Genomic DNA, 24,392 nt, shown 5'->3' with positions numbered 1-24,392 from the left:
AATCCAGTATTAATAATAGGAAATGGTTGTTAGGTGCTTACATATGCCAGTTGCTATGCATGGGACTTTATGAAACACTAGGGCATTTGATCCTCCAAACTATGTGAAGTAGATACCAATATTAGTTACCTTCATTTCACAGATGAGGAATCTGCTAGCAAGAGATGAGTACATAGTGGGCAGTGGAGCCAGATTTGGATTTGAGCATCTGGCCCAGAGCCCATGTCACTAAACTCACGGTCAGGATTTGCCTTGTCATTTTGTTTTATTTGGGCTAACGTCATAGGAGAATTATCTGGTTGTGAGAGTTGTTAGTAATTCACCAGTCACTTTTGTTTTGCCCTTTGGTGAGATCATTCATTGATGGTTGGAAAGTTCCTTCGTTGCAGAGATGTCCTCATTTTAACCTTTATCCACAATCATGAATTATCTCTTTTTACAAGACAGGGATGCTCTGTGGGATATGAAATAACTCAGTCATCAAAGGTACTTTTCTATTTTGATGACTCTGCCGATAAAGAGTTCTAAGGTAACTTCCTAACTAAAGTGTCATCAAGGAACTCTGCATTCTAGTCTGTCTCTAAAATCCAGTATCTTCCAAAGTAAATTAAAAAGATAGTAACAGTTTTGATCCAAGACTGCCAAGTTCCTAGAATAAGGCTTAGTTTCTCTCTAGGATATTCCAACTCTAACCTGAAGAAGGCAACATGATTTGTTTCAGGTTACAACAATGCACTTTAACACTTTCTCAGTAGAGAAAAAAGGGGGAGGTTAGGGGGAACATAAACTGCTTCAGGCATAGTGGTAATATTTAGAAATAATGTTTCAAAAAGCAGTTCATGTGGAAGATGGCACGAGGAGCTTGTTTGCCACAGGTATCTGAGGTGGATCTCCTGCCTGCACTTACAATTTCAGAACTGGTCTGTAAATACAGGACAGTACACCAATCTCAGTGTGACCATCCAGACGTTAACTCTGCTGGTACCTAAATTATAGCAAAAAAAGAAAACATGGGTGTCATTCTTTTCAGATTTAGGGCATAAAACTTGACAAAAAATTTCAGTTAGCCTTAGAAGATGACATTGACAAAATGGGAACATCTCTTGTAAAAAAGTAAATCTTCTGGTTTTAGAATTTTTCATGCAAGAGACTTAAAACTGCTGGAAATGAAAAATGGAAGAAAAAGTTTGAATCATCCTGATTCCTCTCCAGTCACCATAAGTCATCATTGGAATTCTATTCAAATAAAAATAACTTCTCGAAATATTGAGCCAAGGTTTTGTTTTCTGTTTGTTTTTGTTCTTTTGATCACTCAAGTCATGAAATACAGTCTTCTGCTAAGCCTTTCTTTTTTAAATTTGTATATTCAAGTGGCATTTTTAGACTTCTCTATGTATCAGATCATCCTAGGATAAAATTTCATAGCATTTATGACTCCTTATATTTTTAAAATCCTAAAGTATTTTTTCAAAAATAAACTTATAGTTTTACAATAGTTTTAGATTTACAGAAAGATGAAGATGGTACAGAAAGTTTCCATGTATATAAAACTCAATTTTCCCTATTAACACCTTACATTAGCATAGTACATTTGTCACATTTAATGAACCAATATAGAAACACTATTATTAACCAAAGTCCATACTTTATTCAGACTTCCTTAGTTTTTACCAAATCAAATGTTCTTTTTCTCGTCTAGTATCCCACTCAGGGGATACAGATACCATACTACAGTTTAGCCATTTCTCCTTAGGCTACTCTGATCTGTGACTTTTTCTAAACTTTCCTTGTTTTTTGATGATCTTGAAAGTTTTGAGGAGGAGTAGTTAGGCATTTTGTAGAATGTACCTCAGTTGAAAATTGTCTGATATTTTTCTCATGATTAGACTGGGGCTTTGGACTTTGGAGAGGAAGACTCAGAGATAAAGTATCTTTCTCATCACATTATTTCATATACATCTAAAGTACTATTAATTGAAAAAGAAAACTAAAGACATTAACACATTCTCAGATCCATGTTTTCCTAAACAAAATAGATCTATTCAAAATAATCATGCTGGGCTTCCCTGGTGGCGCAGTGATTGAGAGTCTGCCTGCCAGTGCAGGGGACATGGGTTCGTGCCCCGGTCCGGGAGGATCCCGCGTGCCGCGGAGCGGCTGGGCCCGTGAGCCATGACCGCTGAGCCTGCGGGTCCGGAGCCTGTGCTCCTCAACGGGAGGGGCCACACGGTGAGAGGCCCGCGTACCGGAAAAAAAAAAAAAAATGCTAAAATACAATTTATCATAAATAAACTGTACATAGCAGGATAATACTCTATGGACCTCTATTTTCATTTCTGCAGAATCCTCAAAACCCTCAGTTTCTTATTTAATTAATATAAAATTAAATCTTAGACTTTGATACCCACTGAAAATTTCTAAGGGAATATCTCCATAACTAATGAATTTTCCATTTCTGCTTATAAAGATATTCTAGTTTAAATGAAGTCATTTGCAGGTATAGACTGTTCAAGCAAACTTTATAATAAAGCTAGAAATTCATCTTAAGGATAGATAGAAAATGTCCTCAAATTCATAGATTTTATGAATCCCTGTAACATCCTGAATACATTCACTCACAGTAGCTGCTTGTACTGTGAGTAACCTTGATTTTATATGTTCGGGTGACACTGCAAATAGAAATCTAATTTTTAAAATTGGTTCAGATATTTAAATTGGTTCAAATATTTCCATACGTGTAAGAGTTATAAATAGACCACGAGATTGGGGATGAAATAATAACTCTGGATTACAAATGGCCTTTTAAAACATTGATTAATAGATACTTCTCTTTTTCAGTCAGGAACTTCACGCCCACTGTACTGGGAATAATCTCCACACAAAAGATCTTTATTTTTATATTTTCTTTAAAAAAAAGCAAGGGTTATATATTTTTCTGACTTTGCCTTTAAATCAGTAACATTTTACAAAACATATGAAGCTTCCCCATATTTTTGAGACTCAATTTCTTTATCTCTTTTTCTCATTTTGAGATTAACTACAATAGTTTATGTTTTTAAATTACCTTATGGGGAAATGGTATATTAAGGATATAAAACTCAAAAGTTCACTGAGGAGTGACTAAGCCTAGTATTATTATATTGGGATTCTTGGTCAAAAATACATTTCTCAGCTATTTACAATGTAATTGATACTAAAATAGTATTCACTAAGAGGAAGTTTCCTCTGTAGTAATATTTGCTGGAAAAGGTGCCACTGATGCTTTTACTTTTAATATAATTTGATTTTGTTTGAATTCTGTTTTCACTTGAAAACGTAAGCTCTACGTAAGCACATACATGCTGAGCACGTTGATGGACGTGGGTGACTTACAGTGTTTGCACAGGGAGCAGTTAAAGTCTGTGATAGATGTTGTTGACCAGTATAATACCTAAGGCCTCATACAGTACATGTTGTTGACACATGAGATATTTTCATTATTAATGAGTAAGTGACTTTCATCTGGGGTTCGGAAGATAGAAAGAAGTTCTATGAGTAACCGTCAGGGTGCTAATTAGAATGAACTTTTCAGAATACTGCGGTAATCCAAGTGTTAGATAAGGCAGGTGGAAACTCGTAATGGATCCTGTGTTATATTCTGAAGTATTTTAATTTGATTTGTTGAATGAATGAGACCAATGCAAGGTAAAAAGAAGAAAGCATTACAATTAATATATTTTAAAATAGATTTTATTTTTAGAGCAATTTTAGGTTTACAGCAAAATTGAGCAGAAAGTACAGAAATTTCCTATATCCCCCCCACCCCAACATATGTACAGCCTCCCTCACTATCAAAATTCTGCACCAGATGGTACATTTGCTACAATTAATGATCCTACTCTGACGCATGATAGTCACCCAAAGTCCACAGTTTACCTTAGAGTTCACTCTTTTTTTTTTTTTTTTGCGGTACGCGGGCCTCTCACTGTTGCGGCCTCTCCCGTTGCGGAGCACAGGCTCCAGGAGCGCAGGCTCAGCGGCCATGGCTCACGGGCCCAGCCACTCCGCGGCATGTGGGATCTTCCCGGACCAGGCACGAACCCATGTCCCCTGCATCGGCAGGCGGACTCAACCGCTGCGCCACCAGGGAAGCCCTAGAGTTCACTCTTGATGTTGTAACTTCTGTGGGTTTAGACAAGTGTATGACATGTATCCATCCTTATAGCGTCATACAGAATAGTTTTACTGCCCTGAAAATCCTCTGTGTTCCACCTATTCATCCTTCCCTCTCCTGCAACCCCTGGCAACCGGTGATCCTTTTACTGGCTCCATAGTTTTGCCTTTTTCAGAATGTCATATAGTGGGACTCATACATTATGTAGTCTTTTCAGACTGGTTTCTTTCACTTAGTCATATGCATTTAAGTTTCCTCCATGTCTTTCCATGGCTTAATAGCTCATTTCTTTTAGTGCTGAATAATATTCTATTGTCTGGATGTAGCACAGTTTATTTCTCCATTCACCTACTGAAGGACATCTTAGTTGCTTCCAAGTCTTGGCAATTGTGGATAAAGTGGCTATAACTAAGCAAATAATTTTTTAAAGAAAGCTTCTGATCACTACTTGCGCTAAGATAGTTTTGGGCCATGATGTTGACAATGATGATGCTTGCATATTTTCAAGTAATTTACATAATAACGTAAAAATTTTTTCTGCAGCTAACTTTACACTGTATACTTCTCAGAGCCTACTGAGTTCAGTATTGTTAATGCTGTCCCATTTTGCATTCTTAGTGATAGTATATTCAGGTGTCCATTTGCTTTTTTCTGACTTGGTATTTTCTCATATGAGAACTGTGGTTCTCAACCAGGGGCTAGTTCCCTACCCCACCCCCAGGGGACATTGAGAAACTTTGGTTACACCACTGTCATCTATTGGGTAGAGGCCAGGGATGCCGTTAAACATACTGCAACGCATAGGACATTCCCCATAAGAAAGGATTTTCTGGCTGAAAATTTCCATCGTGCTGAATTTGGGAAGTCTTGATTTTGAAATTTGGTTCACGTCCAGTCCCTCACTCATCCGTGCATTTGGCTGTTTTGTTGACATTGGCAAATCATCCCAATTGTACTTTTTTTTTTTTCTCCTTCAGGTGTGGTACCCTGAAGAGCCTAAAGATGAAATAGCAAAGATGTTTTCACATCAAATGGACTCACGAGAGCTTTACTGATTCCAGTAGAGCAGTAGTTCCTCACACTGGACACGCACGATTGTACATACAGATATAGTTGGCAAGAGCAAGGCCTGAGCATCTCTTTCTCAGATTTGCCAGATGATCCTAACGTGTGGCCGCAGGTGGAAAGCACTATCAGAGGCTGTGCACCCTCAGTGCATGTCCATGCAGTGAGACTGCTTGAGGACAGTATCTCTAAGCCTGGAGCTGTTTCTGCCTTTGATGAAATCTAAAGCTGTTTCCTTTTTTTTTTTTTTTTTTTTTTACACTCTTTCCTTTTGCTGTTCAAGTGGGGATATGATTGAGTCGATACTCTTTAAATCCATTCACAATGAGGAAATGTCATTGAAAACATATTATTGTGAAATGAGGGGGCTCTGAGTTAAGATTTAGCTAAGTCCTTTTATATCCTGTGTCTCGAAACATTAATGAGAAAGGGACCTTATAGACAGTAACCTGAGTGGAACCCAACAGTATACGTTTCGTATATGTTTGCATAGATCCATTTTGTTCACTAAAGGTTGGGTCTGCCTCATGCCTGAATTTGTTCATTATATCATAACATTCCATTTGGTATGTGGCTTATTTTTTCAGTGTTTACATAGTTCATAGACTCAGAGACTTGGGAGTCAGGGTCAGCTGGCTCTTTTTCATCAGGGCTGCTAAATTCTAAGATGTTATTTTTACCCTGATTGGTGCACATCTGCTAAAGTTGCCCAGAAAGCCTGTAGCTCAACAAAGTCTGATTTCCTTAGACATCAAGCCTAAGTTCATAGGAGTTCAGACGAAAAACGAATTACCTTTTACAAGTCATTCTCCAGTTAAATACACTGTAATCTCAATAGCTACGTAAGCAAGGATTAATCATCTATTTTAGCCTTCTTTCAAAGGTTATAAAAACCTTGTCTGCCGCAGTTCTATATTTCAACCTCCCGTCTAGATTTCTAACAATGATTAGAATATCCAGGTTGAGATCAAAGCAATAATTACATGTTTCTTTTAAAATTTTAAGCCACTAAGAAGTAATTCACAACAATTTTGTTGAATTTAATACTAACCATCAACAAATGTATTTTGAGTAAAAACAAAAACAAAACAAGAAATAGGATAACAAGAAGATGCTATTGTGAAAGTCATTTGCATGTTCTGATGAAACGGTACTCAAATAATGATGTGATAATGAGATTGCTGGATACTAATTATGAATCTGGCACTCAGTCCCTATCATTTAATGGTGGCTTTTTTTACCATCGCAGATCAACAAGTTAACTAATCTAAACCAAACCACGGAAATTTTACTGAGATTTTTTTTCTTTGTGAATTAGGAGGAAATGGTCAGCATTTTAATATGTGAGTGATATATTAAACAATGGCCGAAATAAGAAAAGCCACTGAGTCTCCTTTATATGTCAAACTCCCACAAGACCCATCCCTCCCTCCTTTCTTATAAACAGGGCCACAGCTGTTTAATTTAGAAAGTAAAATTCCTTGCTGTTCAAGGCAATAAACACCAAATGCAACGTAAATAGGTTAGTCTGTCCATACCTCACCTTTAGAAATGAAAAATAATTTTTTGCTGAATCAAACAACTTCCTCTCTTGGGATTTCTTCCTAAGTAAGATTTACCGTGGACCATGTTTACTGTTAAGTGATTTCATATCTGAGCCCTGTGAGAGAGGTCTGCTAATTTCCAGTTTGTGAATGAGGAGGTGACTCTGAGCCTTAAGTGAGATGTCAGTGATCCAGTCCTCTGATGTCAAGTCCAGGGTTATTTTATTTCTTCCAGTTTTTATTTGTTTGTTTTCACTAAACTCCCCAAACAGATATTGCAGAGTTAAATTTCAGGAAGTGTTTCATCTGAATAGATGTTAATAAAGGAAAAAATAAGATTTTCAAAATCAGAAGAATTTTTCAAATGCTCAGAGATTGTTCTAATAAGAGTAGCTTATTGAAGATACAGAGAACAGACTGATGGTGGCCAGAGGTGGTGGTCAAAATGGGTGAAGGGGGTCAAAAGGTACAAACTTCCAGTGATGAAATAAGTAAGTCCTGGGGATGTCATGTACAGCACGGTGGTTATAGTTAATAATGCAGTATTATATATTTGAAAGTTGCTAAAAGAGGAGATCTTAAAAATTCTCATCACACACACACAAAAATTCATAACTATGTCTGGTGACAGATGGTACCTAGACTTATTGAGGTGATCATTTCACAATATATACAAATATCCAATCATTATGTTGTACACCTGAAACTAATATAATATTATGTATCAATTATACCTCATTTTTTAAACAAAGTAGCTTATTTATTTATTTAATGCTCAGACAGCAGAATGCATATCTGTCACATTTCTAGTGCAAAGCTAGAAATAATTTATGATAATCATGAGATATTTTATTACATACAGAGAATTTTTATCTGGAATCACACTTGATCAATTTAAGTAATTCGTCAGTCTTAGTAATTATCAGACTCTAAGCGAAACATAAAATAGGAAGATAGACTTATATTTTTAGCATCTTTAATTTGGATACTCTAGTGACCGTGAACTGCTGCCCCCTGAAATGTAACTGCTTGGTACTCCAATTCAAAAGTAAAGTCTGCTGTGTCTTAGAACAAAAGTTATGCACTAGTCGTCATGAAAAACATTTTCTCACAGCAAAGATTTACTCTGTAACGTTCAGCTTTACTGCCGTGCCATAACATTATGGCAAATAGGAGTCAGAACTGTGGTTTAAGAGTCACTCCTTTCATTGCCTTGTCAGGTAGCAGCAGCACCATGTTTCAGAGGGCTCCACGCCACTTTGAGTCTAAACCTATTGAATGCTAAGTCCCATCCTGCAGTGAATAGCACCTTCAAAAGAAGCTTTTGAAAAATCCCATGGAACAGAAAGAAAAACAAGATAGAGAGGACGAAGCCAAAAGCACACTGATTACTGTCCCGTGGGTTCCCGAGTTACTAGCTCCCTCCAGAGAACTGGGTCCGGAGGGCCATATCATGTTCATTGTTCCTGAGACTGTCAATTAGCCTGGAGAGCTACAATGGTGAATAATGAAAATGTTAATAAACAGGGCTTTTTCCACTCCAAGGCGTCCCATTAACAAGATTTCTTCAGTTTTGGGGTGGTTTCCAAACTTTCTAGAGTCTTTCTCCTTGAGTGGGAGCCCTCTTTGAATAACTTTCCCAGACTGAAGAAGTCCTCATTCTTTTTATTTTCTCCAAACGTGAAACGAAGCCTAATTTCCTTATTGCGTAGAGTCCTATCATTCAGGCAGATATATATATTTGATGGTAGTAGTAGTAACCAGAGTAATACTATCTAGAATAAAAACTAGCTAATACTTTGTCTGGGCTTCTTATGTGCCAGATTCGATGCTGAATGCTTTTCCCATATCATCTCATTCCAGCCTCTCTGCAATCCTGCAGTGATTGTAATTGTAGATTACAATTGTGATTGTAATTGTAGATCAATTTAGGAGGTATTCTCTTGCAGAGGCAGACACAGAGACATAAAGAGCAGCCTAGACTCCTTCCAGCCCAGGAGTCTGTGCCTTTAATCAGTGTGCTCTAAGGCCCCTGTGATTGCTAAATAAATGTGACATTTAGGCTGGGGACACTGTAAGTGAGTGGCATATCAATCAATGTTTGGTCAGTCAATCAATCAGTCAATCAGAGGTAAAATTAATATGCATGAAAGAAGACTTAGATTTAAAGTTTACAGAAGTCATTAAAAAGGAGTAGAAATACACACTAATATTATATACTAAAATGACTTGTGAATCATCATATCTAGAATGTTAAATGTAAACACAATTAAGTAGCTTAAATATTTATGATATAAAATCGTGCCCATTTAGTTGTAACATAAAGTTATTGACAAGGTTTTAACTCACTGTGCAGAATCCCCTGTAAATTTACCAGTTAATGTTTTCTAAAGTTTAAAAAATGTGTGGTGAGATCTTTAAGATAAATACATGAATGAAACAGGTATCAAGATGCAGCTCGATGGTCTCTTCCTTTGCACATCAGAAGCTCAGTTTTCTGGCAGGTTTCTTCCCGTTCCCCATGATATTCACCATCTCTCAGCTTCCCAGGTTGCAGTGCCTACCTGGGTTGTAATCATTCAGACCTTTGATATTGAGCTGTGTAAGTTAAGCATAAAATTCTTCTTTTCCGGTAGATGATGTGTTTTCTGTCTCGACTTCTCTCTTGCAGTTTATTATGCTGACATACCTTTTCATGCTGGCCTGGCTGGGAGTCACGGCTTTCACCTCGCTGCCAGTTTACATGTACTTCAACCTGTGGACCATCTGCCGAAACACCACCTTAGTGGAGGGAGCGAATCTCTGCCTGGACCTTCGTCAGTTTGGTAGGTGGATCTCTGGCTCATATGGTTTCTCCCAAATAACTGCCTCTAAAATAGTGTAAATCACTGTGGAACCATCATTGCCTCTTCTACCAAAGAGACAGATGTATCAGAGTCTTCACGTTTAAGTCATTCTTTTAAAACGGAAACAGGTAGGCATTTCAGAGTGACTGGAAGTTGATTTCACAACATAAACCCGCAAGCATGTGTATGTGAACAGGCTGTCAGGTTGTGTTTCCTGGTGTTGGCAAGTTATCATTTTGATTTTCCTGTCGTGATTCCTGTGAACTTTTCCTACTCAGTGTGATGTTTGCATAGTATTTTCATTCTCTCATGATAAACTATACAATCTGTGAAGTCTGCTATGAAGGTCATCTAAGAAATATGTACTTCATCGTCTTCTGAAATAGGGCAAAAAACAAAACAAAACACCTTAGCATTTCATGATAACAAAATCAAAAAATGTTAAATAAATCAGTAGTCCTCTTTGGTTATTTTTATTTAGGCCTAAAACCTCACATAATAATAATACTTTCTTATGTAGATAGGGACTTACAACGTGTACACCCTATTCTGAATGGTTTGTATATGTTGACATGTTTTAATTCTTACAATAATTAAATATGGCAGACACTGTTATCCTCTTTATAAATGACAAAATTGAGGAACCAGGAGATTAAATTACCTGCCCAAGGCGATACAGCTAGTAAGTGACAGAGCCAGGATTCACCCCCAACTGGCTTCAGTCCGTTCTTAGCTAGAAGTTAACTGCCTCTCCTGTCAAAACAAGTACTGAACTATGAACGTGTAGAGTCTAATCTCACCTAACCTGTTTAGAATTCTATCCCATCATTTGTAAAAACATGGGGCTACAGAATTTATAAAAGATATGCAAATTCACAGGCTCAAAGGGACTTTTTTTCACAACACAGCTATTAAAATCTAAAGAACGTTCTAAATGTTTTTCTCTAATGGGGGTTTCCTCATACTTCAGGCAAGTGGGAAACATTTCAGTAGATGGTATGTGCAAGCCTGTGACTCTAAGTTTATACTGTAGACAGATTGTAGGGTACAGATAGAACTAGTCTATCCCCAGCTAGCCGTGTGTTCCAAAAGTGTGGCCCGCCCACCCTCTTGTCAGAAGGAGTCCCCAGCCCCCATTGTCTGGCCCGAATGAAAAGCAGGATGATCTGCTCTGTGCATGAGGTTCTTGGCAAGAAGATGATGGAGGGAATGTGGACAGCTCTTCCGCTGGGGAGGTTTTAACTTCAGAATCACGTCCCACGTAAACACAGGAAAAGGAAACGTCGGCCCCAGCTGCTGGATGCAGGTCACTGGAAAATACCTGCTTGGAAAACCACGGCCCTGACTTCAGTAACCACCACCACACATACTCCAATGTCTTCCTTTAATTCTGCTGATCTGAAAACTTAAGATTGGAAAAGATGTGACTAGTGTCACAGAGAGGGTTGCCAGGTAGATTACAGGACTCCCAGTTAAGTTTGAGTTTGAAATAAAGAAGCAATATTTTTTTTAGTCCAGTATGTCTCAGATATTATACGGGACCTAATTCCAGTAAGTGTAAAGCATGACTATGATTAAAGCTGCTCTTTGAACCTTAGCACTGTTTACAACATAGTTACCAGGATTTACGCAAGTTTAGCTTTTCTTTGTGACATGGAAGGGAAGGCACTTTTCAGATGTCATGAAACCTTTTACATCAGCCTTAAAGGCTTTCTGTTTGCTCTTAACACAGAATCTACCGCCTGGATAGCACTTATTTACCCTCCAGATAATAGGTCCTTAACAGGAATGCTGAATGTTCATATACAATCAAGTTATAAACAAGGGGCATCAGAATAGAAAAGAACGTTCACTCCCCAAAATGTGGATTATGACGGGTACAGACAGAGAGAACAGAATGTCCTGATAGATTGTATGTGGGGTTGAGAGAAAAAGAAGATTCAAGAAAGAATTCATTTTTTGATTGAGCAACTGGAAGGATGGATTAGCTATGAGATGAGACGGGAAAGCCAACCAGAAGAGCTTACTCAGGAGTGGGGCAGGTGAGGGAGAAGATCAAAAGTTCAGTTTTGACAATGTTAATTTTTAGATGCTTATTAGACATCTCAACAGAGTTGTCAAGTAGGAAATTGGATATATGGGTGTCAATTTCAGGAGAGTAGTATGGGCCTGGCTATATGGATTTAGGAGTCTTGATAATGTTTGAAGTCTTTAAAAGCTCTGAGACAGGATGAGATCAGCAAAGGAGACAGATGACTGAGGACTGAACACTGGGAAGCACCAATGAAAGGGGTCCTAGCGGAGAGGAGGAACCAGACAGAGATGCTGAGAGGGAGAAGCCGATGAGAGCAGAAAGGCAAAAACAAGAGACTGTAGAGTTTGAACCCAAGAGAAGACACCATGAAGGACGCAGAAGTCATCACCTGCCTCCAGTTCTGCGGACTGGCAAGTACAAGGAGAACCGAGAATTCGTCTTCCGCTTTCACCATTTGGAGGGTATGGGTGACCTCTATAAGAAAAACTTCCATGGAGGATTGGGGTGAATTTGACTAGAAAGGGTTTAAGCGGAAATGGAAAGAAAGAAAGTGCAGACTGAGCAAAGGCAACACTTCCTGGAAGTTTTGCTGTGAATGTGAATAAAGAAACGGGTGAGGAAATGTACACGCAGCCAAGGTATTCCACGTGAATGAATGAAATCTGTAATCGATCAGCATGGAGAAAGATGGCCTTTCCTGGGAAGCTTTCTCACTAATGATGGTTCACTAGTCACATCTTCTGGAGGTTCTTTTTCACCCCCTCTTAGAGCTGTCTTGGCAAACAGGGAAGGTCGCAGAGAGGGATCTCTGCATTCGAGGTACTGCAAGTAGATTTTTTTTAACTGAAATAATTGCCCAAACTCTTGGCAAAGCAGGACGGTAGCAGCTCCACAGAGATGGACAGGGGACGGTGCACCTCAAAGCTAAGAAGGTGTGTATATACGTACATATTAAAACTCAATACTATGTGCATATATTATTATGCAGCAAGTGCTAAACGCTTAGGTATTAGTTTGCCCAGAACTTGTGAATTTTTCTGCTCATGTATATATGTGTTTAACACTTCAGTAGTTCTCCAGACAAAATCAAAGACCCATTTTAGGATGAACTTGATCACTTCTCTAACATGAGGACTGTGGCAGCGTATCACCTATGTGCTTGTTAAAAATGCAGTACTCCTGGCAAACAGTCACAGATTCTGATTTAACAGTCCTGTGGTGGAGTCCAGAGATACATATCTGTGATAGCTCCCCAGGAGATGCTGATGCAGTCGGTCCATAAACCAACTGGAGCAAGGGTAAATAGTAGTGAAATGGCAGCTTTTTATTTCCCCTTACTAATAGCTCTGTTTTCAGAATTAGCAGAGAAAAACTGCTCCTTTGGGCAATACATTTTATAGACTAACAGAGGCTTTGTACCAGCAGAACACTTTTATTTATTTATTTGCGGTACGCGGGCCTCTCACTGTTGTGCCCTCTCCCGTTGCGGAGCACAGGCTCCGGACGCGCAGGCTCAGCGGCCATGGCTCACGGGCCCAGCTGCTCCGCGGCATGTGGGATCTTCCCGGACCGGGGCACGAACCCGCGTCCCCTGCATCGGCAGGCTGACTCCCAGCCACTGAGCCACCAGGGAAGCCCTGATGCCTACACCATGACATTAATGGACCAAACCAATGAAGTAGCTACAATTGAATATGAAGATTCTGGTGGCTAGATTCCATTGAATTCAGATTGAAAATGTTTTTAATTGCTTGAGGCCTAAATAGTCTTGATCTTTCATTCAGTTTTTTCATAATTATTGTCAAGCAATGAAAGCTTGTAACAATTTTTGTTACAATATAACAAAATGAAACTTGCTTAGATTTTATCAGCTCAAGTTTCTTTTTCTCTCTCTGGGATCTTGAAGACATTTATAATGTTAAACTGTAATTTTCTCCATGTTGCAGGGATTGTGACAATTGGAGAGGAAAAGAAAATTTGCACTGTCTCGGAGAATTTCCTGAGGATGTGTGAATCCACTGAGGTGAGTGTTTTTACAGCCTTTAATTTTGTCAGAATTTGAGGTTCATTTCGTTATTTGAGGAATATATAATTAAATCGACATTGAGTTTCCCCCTCTTTCTTTCAGAGGCAAGGTCACATCCAGTGATGTTGTGCAGAGGGACTAGAAAATAAATATGAGATACTCTGCATATTTCGATAAAAATCATAATTTTTTTCTAGAAACTGTCATTTTAATGAAAGTTGAAAAATCATAAAGTTATATTTTAAAGGATATAACATAGCCTTCTGTGGTTATACTGTTACTGGAAACCATCATTATTAATCATGATTTCATCTTTAAAATGAAATTATATTAAAATGGTGCAGTTGCAAAGATTTAAATAACTTGCAGGAGAAAAGATACTGTAATAATGTTTTTGATGAAGTCATTTGTCACGGGTGCACTTCTGTTAAAGGTGAACAGAGTTCTTATTTGTAAGGCAGCAGGCATCCTTATCTCTCTTCTGTTGTAACCCTGATGTTCATTCTGTTTCTCTGTGGTTTCCTTTGCAGCTGAACATGACCTTCCACTTGTTCATCGTGGCCCTTGCCGGAGCCGGGGCTGCAGTCATCGCTATGGTAAGACCTCAAGCTTGGTGTTGCACTTTGCCTGTAGAGACGATAATTTACCTCTAATGTCTGAAGTCTATACAAATCATATGTATTTTAATATAAGTAAAAAAAAAAAGGTGGAGGAGAATGGGCAAATAAATAAGTGAAAAACAAGGCTTAACCTAAAGAAGGACTATCATTACAATAGAGCTAATATTTGGTAATCAGTTGAAGAATTCAGACACTCCATAATATTGGTAACACTAACCAAAATAAGTAGCATTTTAGATATGGGTCTACTATTAACATAAAAAATCATTTCTTTAGCATATAAGTATGTATCAGTGGGATAGTCAAGTAATTTAATCAATTCCTTGACTTATATTATCCTTTTTTCCTCCTTAAATCAGAACGTATAAAAGCCACACTGAGTCACTTAGGAAAAAAGGATTCATTTATTTCTCCCCACATAAACCTTGGTAGTCTCATGTCGTGTCTTCTGTATCTAACTTTCTTCAGAAATATTAAGAACGAGTCCGGAAAGTCAGGCTTTTACTGAGTTTTGAGGACCTACAATGTGCTAGACACCGTCCCTTCTTCGTAACTCACCGTGAATTCCGGTTTGTTCAAGGGAATGCCAAGTGGCAACAGTGAACAATGTACTCTGCACATCAGTCAGAGCTTTTGCAGCCCAGGTCCTCAGTCCTTGTGTCCTAGAATATAAGTAGCATAGAGCTCTAGAAGGTGCCCAGTAAACTCACCCATGGTATAGCCAGTTCACTACGCAAAAATGATGAGTTAATTCTTATTCATTTTCTTATTGGTATACATCTCTTTCCTGTATCATTGTGTCAAAATTGTTTTGTTAATTTCTTTCTGCTGTCCATTGACTGCCTTAACATACTACAGTAGTCACCATTTAGAATTGACCTTGGATTCTTTATGTCCATCCCTACTTTTCTAGAACCAGCCTACCTCCTGTTTTGACTAATCAAAACTTTAACGTTCTTCAAAAATAGAACTACCATGTGACCCCGGAGCTCTACTCCTGGGTATATATCCAGAAAAAAAAAACAACACTAGTTCAAAAAGATACATACCCCAGTGTTCATAGAATTATTTACAATTGCCAAGACATGGAAGAAACCTAAGGGTCCATCAACAGATGAGTGGTTAAAGAAGATGTGATACATATATATATATAATGGAATACTACTCAGCCACGAAAAAGAAGGAAATCTTGCCATTTGCAGCAACATGGATGGACCTGAAGGGCATTATGCTAAGTGAAATAAGTCAGTCAGAGAAAGACAACCACTGAATGATATCACTTATATGTGGAATCTAAAAAGTACAACAAACTAGTGAATATAGCAAAAAAGAAACAGACTCACAGATATAGAAAACAAACCAGCAGTTACCAGTGGGGAGAGGGAAGGGAGGAGGGGAAACATAGGGGTAGGAGATTAAGAGGTACAAACTGGGCTTCCCTGGTGGCGCAGTGGTTGAGAGTCCGCCTGCCGGTGCAGGGGACACCCGTTTGTGCCCCGGTCCAGGAAGATCCCACATGCCGCGGAGTGGCTGGGCCCGTGAGTCATAGCCACTGAGCCTGCGCGTCCGGAGCCTGTGCTCTGCAACGGGAGAGGCCACAACAGTGAGAGGCCCGCATACCGCAAAAAAAAAAAAAAAAATAGAGGTACAAACTATTATGTATAAAATAAGCTACAAGGATATATTGTATAACACAGGGAATATAGCCAAATTTATAATAACTATAAATGGAATAAAACCTTTAACAATTGTGGATCACTATACTGTACATAATATAGAATATGAAGTATACTTCCATAAAAAATTTTAGTGTTCTATTTTACTAAATTATGGATAAAAATAATGCCTACCCTTTAGGGGTTTCCCTGGTGGTGCAGTGGTTGAGAGTCCGCCTGCCGATGATGCAGGGGACACGGGTTCATGCCCCGGTCCAGGAAGATCCCACATGCCGCGGAGTGGCTGGGCCCGTGAGCCATGGCCACTGAGCCTGCGCGTCCGGAGCCTGTGCTCCGCAATGGGAGAGGCCACAACAGTGAGAGGCCCGTGTACCGAAAAAAAAAAAAAAAGCGTACCCTTTAAAGCTCAGAGAAAGTATATACCTGACAACTTAGTTTCTTTTTCCTATTCGTCCATCAAAATTCACCATTTCGAAAACTACTTTTTCTCTCTCATAGACTACGAGGGAGGGAAAGAAAGAAAAACAAATAAGTGATCTCGTTGGTCAGTCTATTCAGGAAAAATCAGGAGCTTCCTTTTTGAACAGGGCACTATTCTAGCTATTATGAACGTATAAAAATATTCATGATTCGTATGACACAGTGCTTGCTTTCTTGCAGTTGGCAACATAAAATTCATTGTGCAAAATTCACTGTATGGAAAATTAACTTGTTAATTAAATCTACAGGTTTATTTTGGGGTTTCCATGAGCCCTCTTCCCGTTGCACTGTGGGCAATATATCATCTCATTAATTCAAGTTCACTGGACTCCACTGTATGTGAGACTGTTTCCCACAGTGGATTAGAAAACATAAATACATAAACATGAAATGTATAGTCTGGGTTTGAGTAAATGAGGACAAAAGGACAGGAAACATCACATAAAGATTAAAAATATTGAATTAAGACCCTTGGGTACTTCGGAGTTGAAAGAGAAGAAAGATACTGAAAAAAGGGAGCTGAGAAGACAGTGTCATAGTTGGAGGATTGAGGAAGGAATATATTGTATTTATATTCTTTGTGTTATAGCAGAAATCTTCATTCCATTTTGTTAATGAACATATTCTATATAAGTATATAATTAGAATATTTCTTTCCTGATAGCAAGGTGTAATGAAGACACAGAACAGACTTCCAGTATAAATTATCTTTGTCTTTGATTAGGTCCACTACCTTATGGTTCTGTCTGCCAACTGGGCTTATGTGAAAGATGCCTGCCGGATGCAGAAGTATGAGGACATCAAGTCGAAGGAGGAACAGGAACTTCATGATATCCACTCTACTCGCTCCAAAGAGCGGCTCAACGCATACACATAAACAGCGCCTTCCCGTCCTTTCCACCATTCAAATGCATTGGTGATTATCTAAGGGCCATCCAACCATCCAACCTTTTGAAAAAGAAAATGAAAGTGCTTCTCATCAATGATATGGAGGGTGACTTATGAATCACCTGAATACAGTTCTTTGTTGTTTAGCACTTAATTTCCTAATTTGTTAAATTGGTGTAATCAGAGCTCTCCTACAAGCTCCTATCCAGCCTTTTTTTTTCTTTTTTAAATTTCTCAAACTCATTTAATAATTCTGTAAGATCAAAGAGACTAACATTGTCAAATGCAGAGATTTCTTTGATTTTTAACCACTTCCATGTGTTATACATTATACCTTTTGCATTATTTCTTATGTTTTGAAAAGAAAAATAGCTTTTTATACTTTTTAGTTTTGATTTCGGTAACTAGTTTAACTACAGGTAACCTTCAAAGGGACCATTGTATATTATGAACGATAGACAGAGATGATATCATGATGACCCGAAACATGCAAATCTTGTCTGAAGATCAGTGGCCACGTTGCTATAGGCCCTGGTTAATGTTTTCATCAATCTAAGGTGCAATTTCTAAATTTGTAAGAGTAGGTTTAAAAAAAAAAGTGCTTCTTATCTTTGTTAACATTGTATTTTTTCTTGATGTACTTAAAAGGCATTACTCTCTGATGACTCATGTTTCTGTCGTGAGCATGTAGAAACAATGATGCTTATGCATGGCTACTTACCTTTTTAAGATTGTGACACCAGGCTTACCTTTTAAAGTTAGTATAGAGACTGTTTTAACGGAAATAACTACTGTGGACTATTGGCAAATGATCTCTTTGTGATTTAAGCAGTGGCTGGATTGGAACTTTTAATATGTTAATGTGGGACATTAATTACCTTTATGAAGGTGGTGTATTAAAAATAAGCACACTAACCCCTCTGAAGTTGTTTTACCTACTTTAAAAAATTTTAATGGATTGCACCTCTGTAAACTATCCCTCAAATTGTGTATGATATATTTGAAAAGGTTTCCATTAATACAATAGCTTTGCTTGCAGCCTTCCAATCTATGTCGGTTTACCTGTAGTGTTTTTTAAAGTGTGGTCAGAGGCCACTCTACAATGTATCCTTTTGAAGTGTAGCGATATATTTGTGTTTTTATTTCCAGTAAGTCATTTTAACCAAATGTTCATTCGTATTCATTTATAAGACGTACCTATATCAAAAGAATAAAAAAAAAGCAATCAGTATTATTGGACCAAATTTGGTGTTTGTTTTAACCTTAACTCTTCTTTCGGTTATTTCTAATGCTACAAGAATGCTGTAAAGTGTCTTTTAAAATGATATAGCCTGACGAGACTTTGCTGTCAGTGTAAAAACTAGGTAGTATTGTGCACTGATTTGACCATTGTGAAATCTTTTCTCAGTGTAAGTGCATTTCTAATAAAATTTATTGAGTGAAACAATCTTTGTACAATGACTAGTCATGCATCATCCATAATTTTACAAGTTCTTGTAGTAGGAAGGGGGGTATTACTAGCTTATCTGTGGCATGATTATGCATTCTGTAGTATTATTTAATTAATTTGGGGTTTTGCTTCTTTTTTTTTTTACGCTTAGATTATCCTACTGGTTCAACATTTTTCTGATACATGCAGTATTACAGATATTCAGCAAAAGTATTAATGGGCTTCTTTAAATTCTATATTGTAGTGTTTCGGTTCTGTGTCTTAATAGTTTGTGATGATTTTTAAAACTGTCTTTTAAACTTATGTAATGATGTTGATGTTTTTGGCGCTTTTTTTTTTTCTGGTATTAGAGTTTGTATTTTCACAAAGAGTGCTTTGTAGCAGGCATTACAATTAATCTGTTTTGTACATAAACGTGCCAACAGCTTGATGGTGGCGTTTTTGAAATGTAGAACAAAGTGCTTGCAAAATGTAATAAATACACTTGTGTACTTTGTGTACTTATTATTAGTTTCTGCAGTGTTTCTTTTTTGTTTTTTTCTTTCTTGTTTTGTTTATTCCTCTTTCTTATGTGTGTGCATTCTTTCCAATGCAGTAGACGCTATTTCTTTCAGATGCTTATTGCCTCGGTTGAGCTGACCTGATACTTCAAAATGCAATGAAAATTCTGTGCATGGACCATACCATGGGGGTGCTGAGTGGGGAGAGGGTGGAATGGAGACTGTGGAGGTCATTTCATTTAGCAGATGATAACGATTCCCAGTTTATGCTATTTCCTTGCCTAATGTTTACTGTTTTGTGTTTTCTTTAGTGCTTCGTAAACTAACAGAGAAACTAAAAAGACTAGTGCAATTCAGAAAGAAAAATGATTCTTGATTGGCTTCAAAATTTCAAGGTGAGAGCAATGGAATGAAAAAAAAATTTTTTTCCAGAGATTTTGTTTGTTTTGGATGTAATTCCTTCTGGCCAAACCAGAAGGAATGGCAATTTTAAAATAATAAAATAATTATCTAAAAAAACTTAATTTTTATAAGGCCTAAGGAATTATATTAGCCTTCAGTTATTTTTGTATTATTATAAATGATGACTTGGAAATTTCATAGACTTAGGTTGCTGATATCTACAATAATTATAAGTAGATCTGAGGAAAATGTCTTATGTTTTAAAAAGTCACTTTGAAGACAACACAAAAATTACCCCTAGCCAAATCTTATGAAATGATAATTCTTATTCCTTCCAGTGTTTATGAAATTCTTAGCATAGCAATGAGAGAATAAAGAATGATATGTTAAAGAATATCAACATGAACAAGAATTTCAGAACATGTGCTTTTCAAAAACTGATCATCATAAGATAATTGTAATCTTTGACAACTTAGAAATCCATTTCTCTTTGTAAAAATACACATTTATCTTTAAAGTGAGTAATTTCCTTTTGGGAACTCTTTTGCCCCTAGCTTTACTGGGATATAATTGACATATAATCCTTTTGAGAATTGTAAAGCTGATGTTGAAGCTAAGGAAATTACTCATTTTGAGAATAAACGTGTCTTGGCCAGCTGCAACTTGGGGTTAGTCAGTTTACTTCTTCATGTTAAAACTTAGGTATTAACAGATTCTGATTTAGTCACTCAAAGATCAAGTAAACTTGACTTTTTGTTTTATTTGTTTTATTTTTGCCTTTTAGACAAAACAGAAACAATCATTTTAAAGTATATTTCATTTAAGTTACCTGATAGCTGAGATATGCTGAACAGGATAAAATTTGAATTAAACTATCATACCTTGAAGAAACATTCTATTGCATTTTCTGCAAGGTTTTTAGATGACAGATCATATGAATTCAGTGGAGGCAAGTCTGTATAAAATGCTGCTAGCTCAAATGTAAACATCTTTCGCCTAGCTTAAATAAGCCCGGGACCTTGAGTTTTCTTCTCTCAAAAGTGAATTTTGCCTGTTTGATCATTTTAGATTCTTTTGCTCTTTTCCATAAAAATCCATCATGCTTGGAAACTGAAAAGAACTTAGAAAATGAAATAAGTTCTATTATTTAATTCATTAATAAGTGAATTAGTGAAATAAATAAAATAATAAGTGAAATAATATTAAAATGAAATCGAAATTTTCTTGACTATTTCTAACCTGCGGAAACTCTTAAAAGTGGAAACACCAAACAAAATAAAACAGATAAACAAACAATGCAGGAATGAAAAATAGGAAAGAGAAGAGATCCAAGTAATTCTGCTATTATTCTTTCAATAAGAAGGAGAAAGAAAAGAGCATGTTATTGGAAGATATCTATTGCATGGGGAGATCATTTTAAAAAGAAAGTCAAAAATACAAAAATCAAAACTTAGACCAAGAAATAACAGCCTACAAAATGAAAAAAAACTGTAAAAAACAATTGAGACCACAGGTGTTATTTTCTTCAGCATTTATTGCCCTCTATTCAAGGTACTTGAGCAAACACTCAACCCCCAGGTTGTGCAGAATAGAACACTCTCATCCCGTAAAAGTTGGGGACAGGACAGTAGAGGAGCTGATTCCATTTAGTTCCCCAGCATTGCTGCCGACCAGAAAATGGGAACATGTTTTGACTTTTAGAGTGGTGTTGCGATCTATTTGCTTTTTTTATTTGATTGAGCAACTGTTTTTGTCTCTTGGGGCCACCTTGATGGGAATGTGGTTTTTCCCACCACAGATTCAACTCCATGAGTCAGCCCCTCCAAACCATATCATGTAGATTGCAAAGGAGCAGTAATCAAAGGAACGCACTGAAAGATGGAGCAGAGGTGCTGCTATGTGCGTTATTTAGGATACTGATTAAGTGTATGTAAACACCAGATTTGTTTTATTAATTTTTTTGGTATGTCCAGAAGGTACTGATACTTTTTTCTTAAAAAGGTTAACGCAAGTTGTTTAAATATTAACATTCCCCTTTTGACTGATTCATGTGTTAGTGGACATGCCAGTGAGGTTTCACCCATATGATCCAACAAAAATACATGTGACGTAACTTTGTGCTTTCTAATAAATGAGCATTTGGAATGAGCATATTTCTCGTTTTTTGGATCTTTTTTATTTTTTATCTCTGGCATCAATTAATCTCTGTATGAAATCTGTTAATCTGTACTTGAAATCTTATATAGCATATATATAGTGTAATCTAGTTGCTATATTGAGAAAGATACGATGCCAACCTAGCCCTTCCATATACAAAGGGAGAGGATTTCCAGAAAGGAGAAGTGGATTTTAAGGATATTGACGTCATTTAAAGGAAAACTTGAATAGCTCAGCAGATTAACACAAGCTGGAAATACCACCTCCTTCTCAGCTTGCCATTCACCTCCACCCTGAATGAACCAGCAATACAAGGCCAAGTTCTCCAGCCTTTGAGGTTAGAAACTACATTTGCTTTTCTCTGTGTATGCAGTGTTCACAATGATTATTGTGTTTGTCGTCTTTCTTACTACTTTATTTCTGAGCATGGGATCAGGTCTTAGAAAATACAACATGCAGAATGAGAATTGAGTGTTCTTGACATGTGAGTGAAGCTTACAAGATAATAATTTTCCTGAATGATACCTTCATGGTTTTAAACTAATTGTACTTTCCAACCCTCCTAGATTGTACCTAGTAGGAAGTACACATAGTAGATTAGAGATAACAATGTAATCAATGCAAACGATGTAAAAATCACATTTTGAACATATAGTGATGGTGTGTCTATAAGTCAACACAATTAATTTTAAGATTTTTTCCCCGATTTCTTAATTTTCACTACCTAATATTCAAGAATCATCAGGTACCTTGAGAAAAAGAGAAAAAAACCCTGACTGCTATCAACTGGGAGGTAGCTGGTCTGGGTCTTAGAGATTTTCTCTAGATGAACATACACAGTTTCAAAAAACAGCAAATCAAAAACAATCAATGACCATGAAGGAGCAAGACAAAACCAAGACCATTCCAGAATTATCTGGGCAAAATACGAAACAAAAACTGTCCAGAACAACCTCATCAAAAGTCTACTTCTCCCTCTCATTGCTAATGCAAATGACTGCTGTTTCTTTACCACCTGACCTCTAAGGTCACCATGTTCTTCCTGCCTTTTAGATAAAAATTATTAAGACGCCCAGTCATAGAATTGTCCTCACTTTCTGACAGCCTCCAATCCAGAGGATGCATCTTTGAACACTGCACTGAATCTCCCAATGCAATGCAAATCCTACTACAAACCTGTTGTCGCTGTGTCGTTCTCTATTGCTGCCCAACAAATTATCCCAAATGTAGTGGCTTAAAGCAACATTATTGTGTTTCTGTGGGTCAGCAATCCAGGCACGGTTTGTCTAGCTTATCTAGATTATATGGTTCTGGATCCTCTTAGAACACCACACTCATCTCAAGCCTCACCTGGGATGGAGCTCCTTCGTAGCTTTCTCTCTCTCTCCCTGACAGCGTTGTTGTCAGGATTCAGTTCTTTATGGGCTGTGCTCTGACACCTCACTTCCTTCTAAAGCTATTGAGGGAACTTCCTGAGGTGATGGAAGTATCCCAGATCTTTACTGGGATGGGGGTTATTTGGGTTTGTCCAAAGTAATGAACCTCTACACTGAAATCTGTGAACTTCATTTCATGTACATGATGCATGATGATTTCCTTCCATTAAAAATCAAATTAAGCCGAATGAAAGGTAAGAAGGAAAATGCAGACCTCTGAGGACATCTCTCTGGGTTCATATCTTGTTTCTGCCCTTGTGATCTTGGAGAAGGTATTCGTCTCTTTTTGTCTCAGTGTCCATATCTGTGAAACTGAAATCAGAATAAAATATACCTACTTCAGAAGGTTTTGCAAAATAATTTGTGTGAAGTAGCTGATAGATGATGAGATCATTATATTTGTCTTAAACAGTTAATTATGTCACTATACTCATTGGATTTGGGGGTTGAAAAGGACTATAGAGGTCATTTTTTAATTTCTCATTTATAAGTAAACTCAGAGACATTAAGTGAATTGCCCAAGAATATACAATAATTTATTAAACAACCTTGTGTTATATCTCGGGTTTTCTGTCCTTATGATTCACATGAGTTGAGGAATAACTGGAGTGGGTAACATCATACTGTCTTGTCTTTGCTTCTTTGACTTCGACAGGACCTTGGGCTGAGTGTTTCACAGTGAATATGCAACCGTCTGTAAAAAAGTTAAAGGAACAATATAACCAACTATATTAAACTGATGACAGCTTGTTTCTTATTACAACTATTTCACGGACATCTGCCCAAATGACTATTTTAGCAATTTACCATTTTCCCATCTTGTTCATGAAAAAAAAGGGGAATTTATGTGTTTATAATTTATAATCTTACAATAAAAGGCAAAAGAGTTGGCCTTCTGTTGCCGTCTTTTTTGTAAAATCAGAGTTTAGAAATTAGTCACATTCGAAATGGAAATTATTTTACATAAAAAAATAAAATATTAGTTTTTGAAGGAAAGAATTCCCTCACCACGTGGTCCTTTCAACAATAATATTCTGCGAAGGGGTTTACAAATGATTATAATCAATTGTAGTTGATCAATGTACACGTGATTGCATATACCAAAGGGTATGTC

General features: G+C 37.3%; 1 protein-coding gene across 2 annotated transcripts in view; it reads left to right on the top strand.

Annotated features, from left to right (window-relative positions):
* GPM6A (glycoprotein M6A) overlaps positions 1-19,288 on the top strand; it is a 245,951-nt gene extending 226,663 nt beyond the window's left edge. For both annotated transcript variants that reach the window (XM_067721920.1, XM_067721919.1), the window contains exons 4-7: positions 9,434-9,587; positions 13,590-13,666; positions 14,200-14,265; positions 17,170-19,288. In XM_067721920.1, the coding sequence (XP_067578021.1) occupies positions 9,434-9,587; positions 13,590-13,666; positions 14,200-14,265; positions 17,170-17,322 (450 nt within the window). In that variant the 3' untranslated portion in view covers positions 17,323-19,288. The remainder of the gene's footprint in view (positions 1-9,433; positions 9,588-13,589; positions 13,667-14,199; positions 14,266-17,169) is intronic.
* The last annotated feature ends 5,104 nt before the right edge of the window (positions 19,289-24,392 follow it).

Source organism: Pseudorca crassidens, chromosome 21 (assembly GCF_039906515.1).
Source record: "Pseudorca crassidens isolate mPseCra1 chromosome 21, mPseCra1.hap1, whole genome shotgun sequence".
Classification (NCBI taxonomy): Eukaryota; Metazoa; Chordata; class Mammalia; order Artiodactyla; family Delphinidae; genus Pseudorca; species Pseudorca crassidens.
Note: the sequence above shows the minus strand (reverse complement) of the source record. Positions and strands in the feature narration are given on the sequence as shown.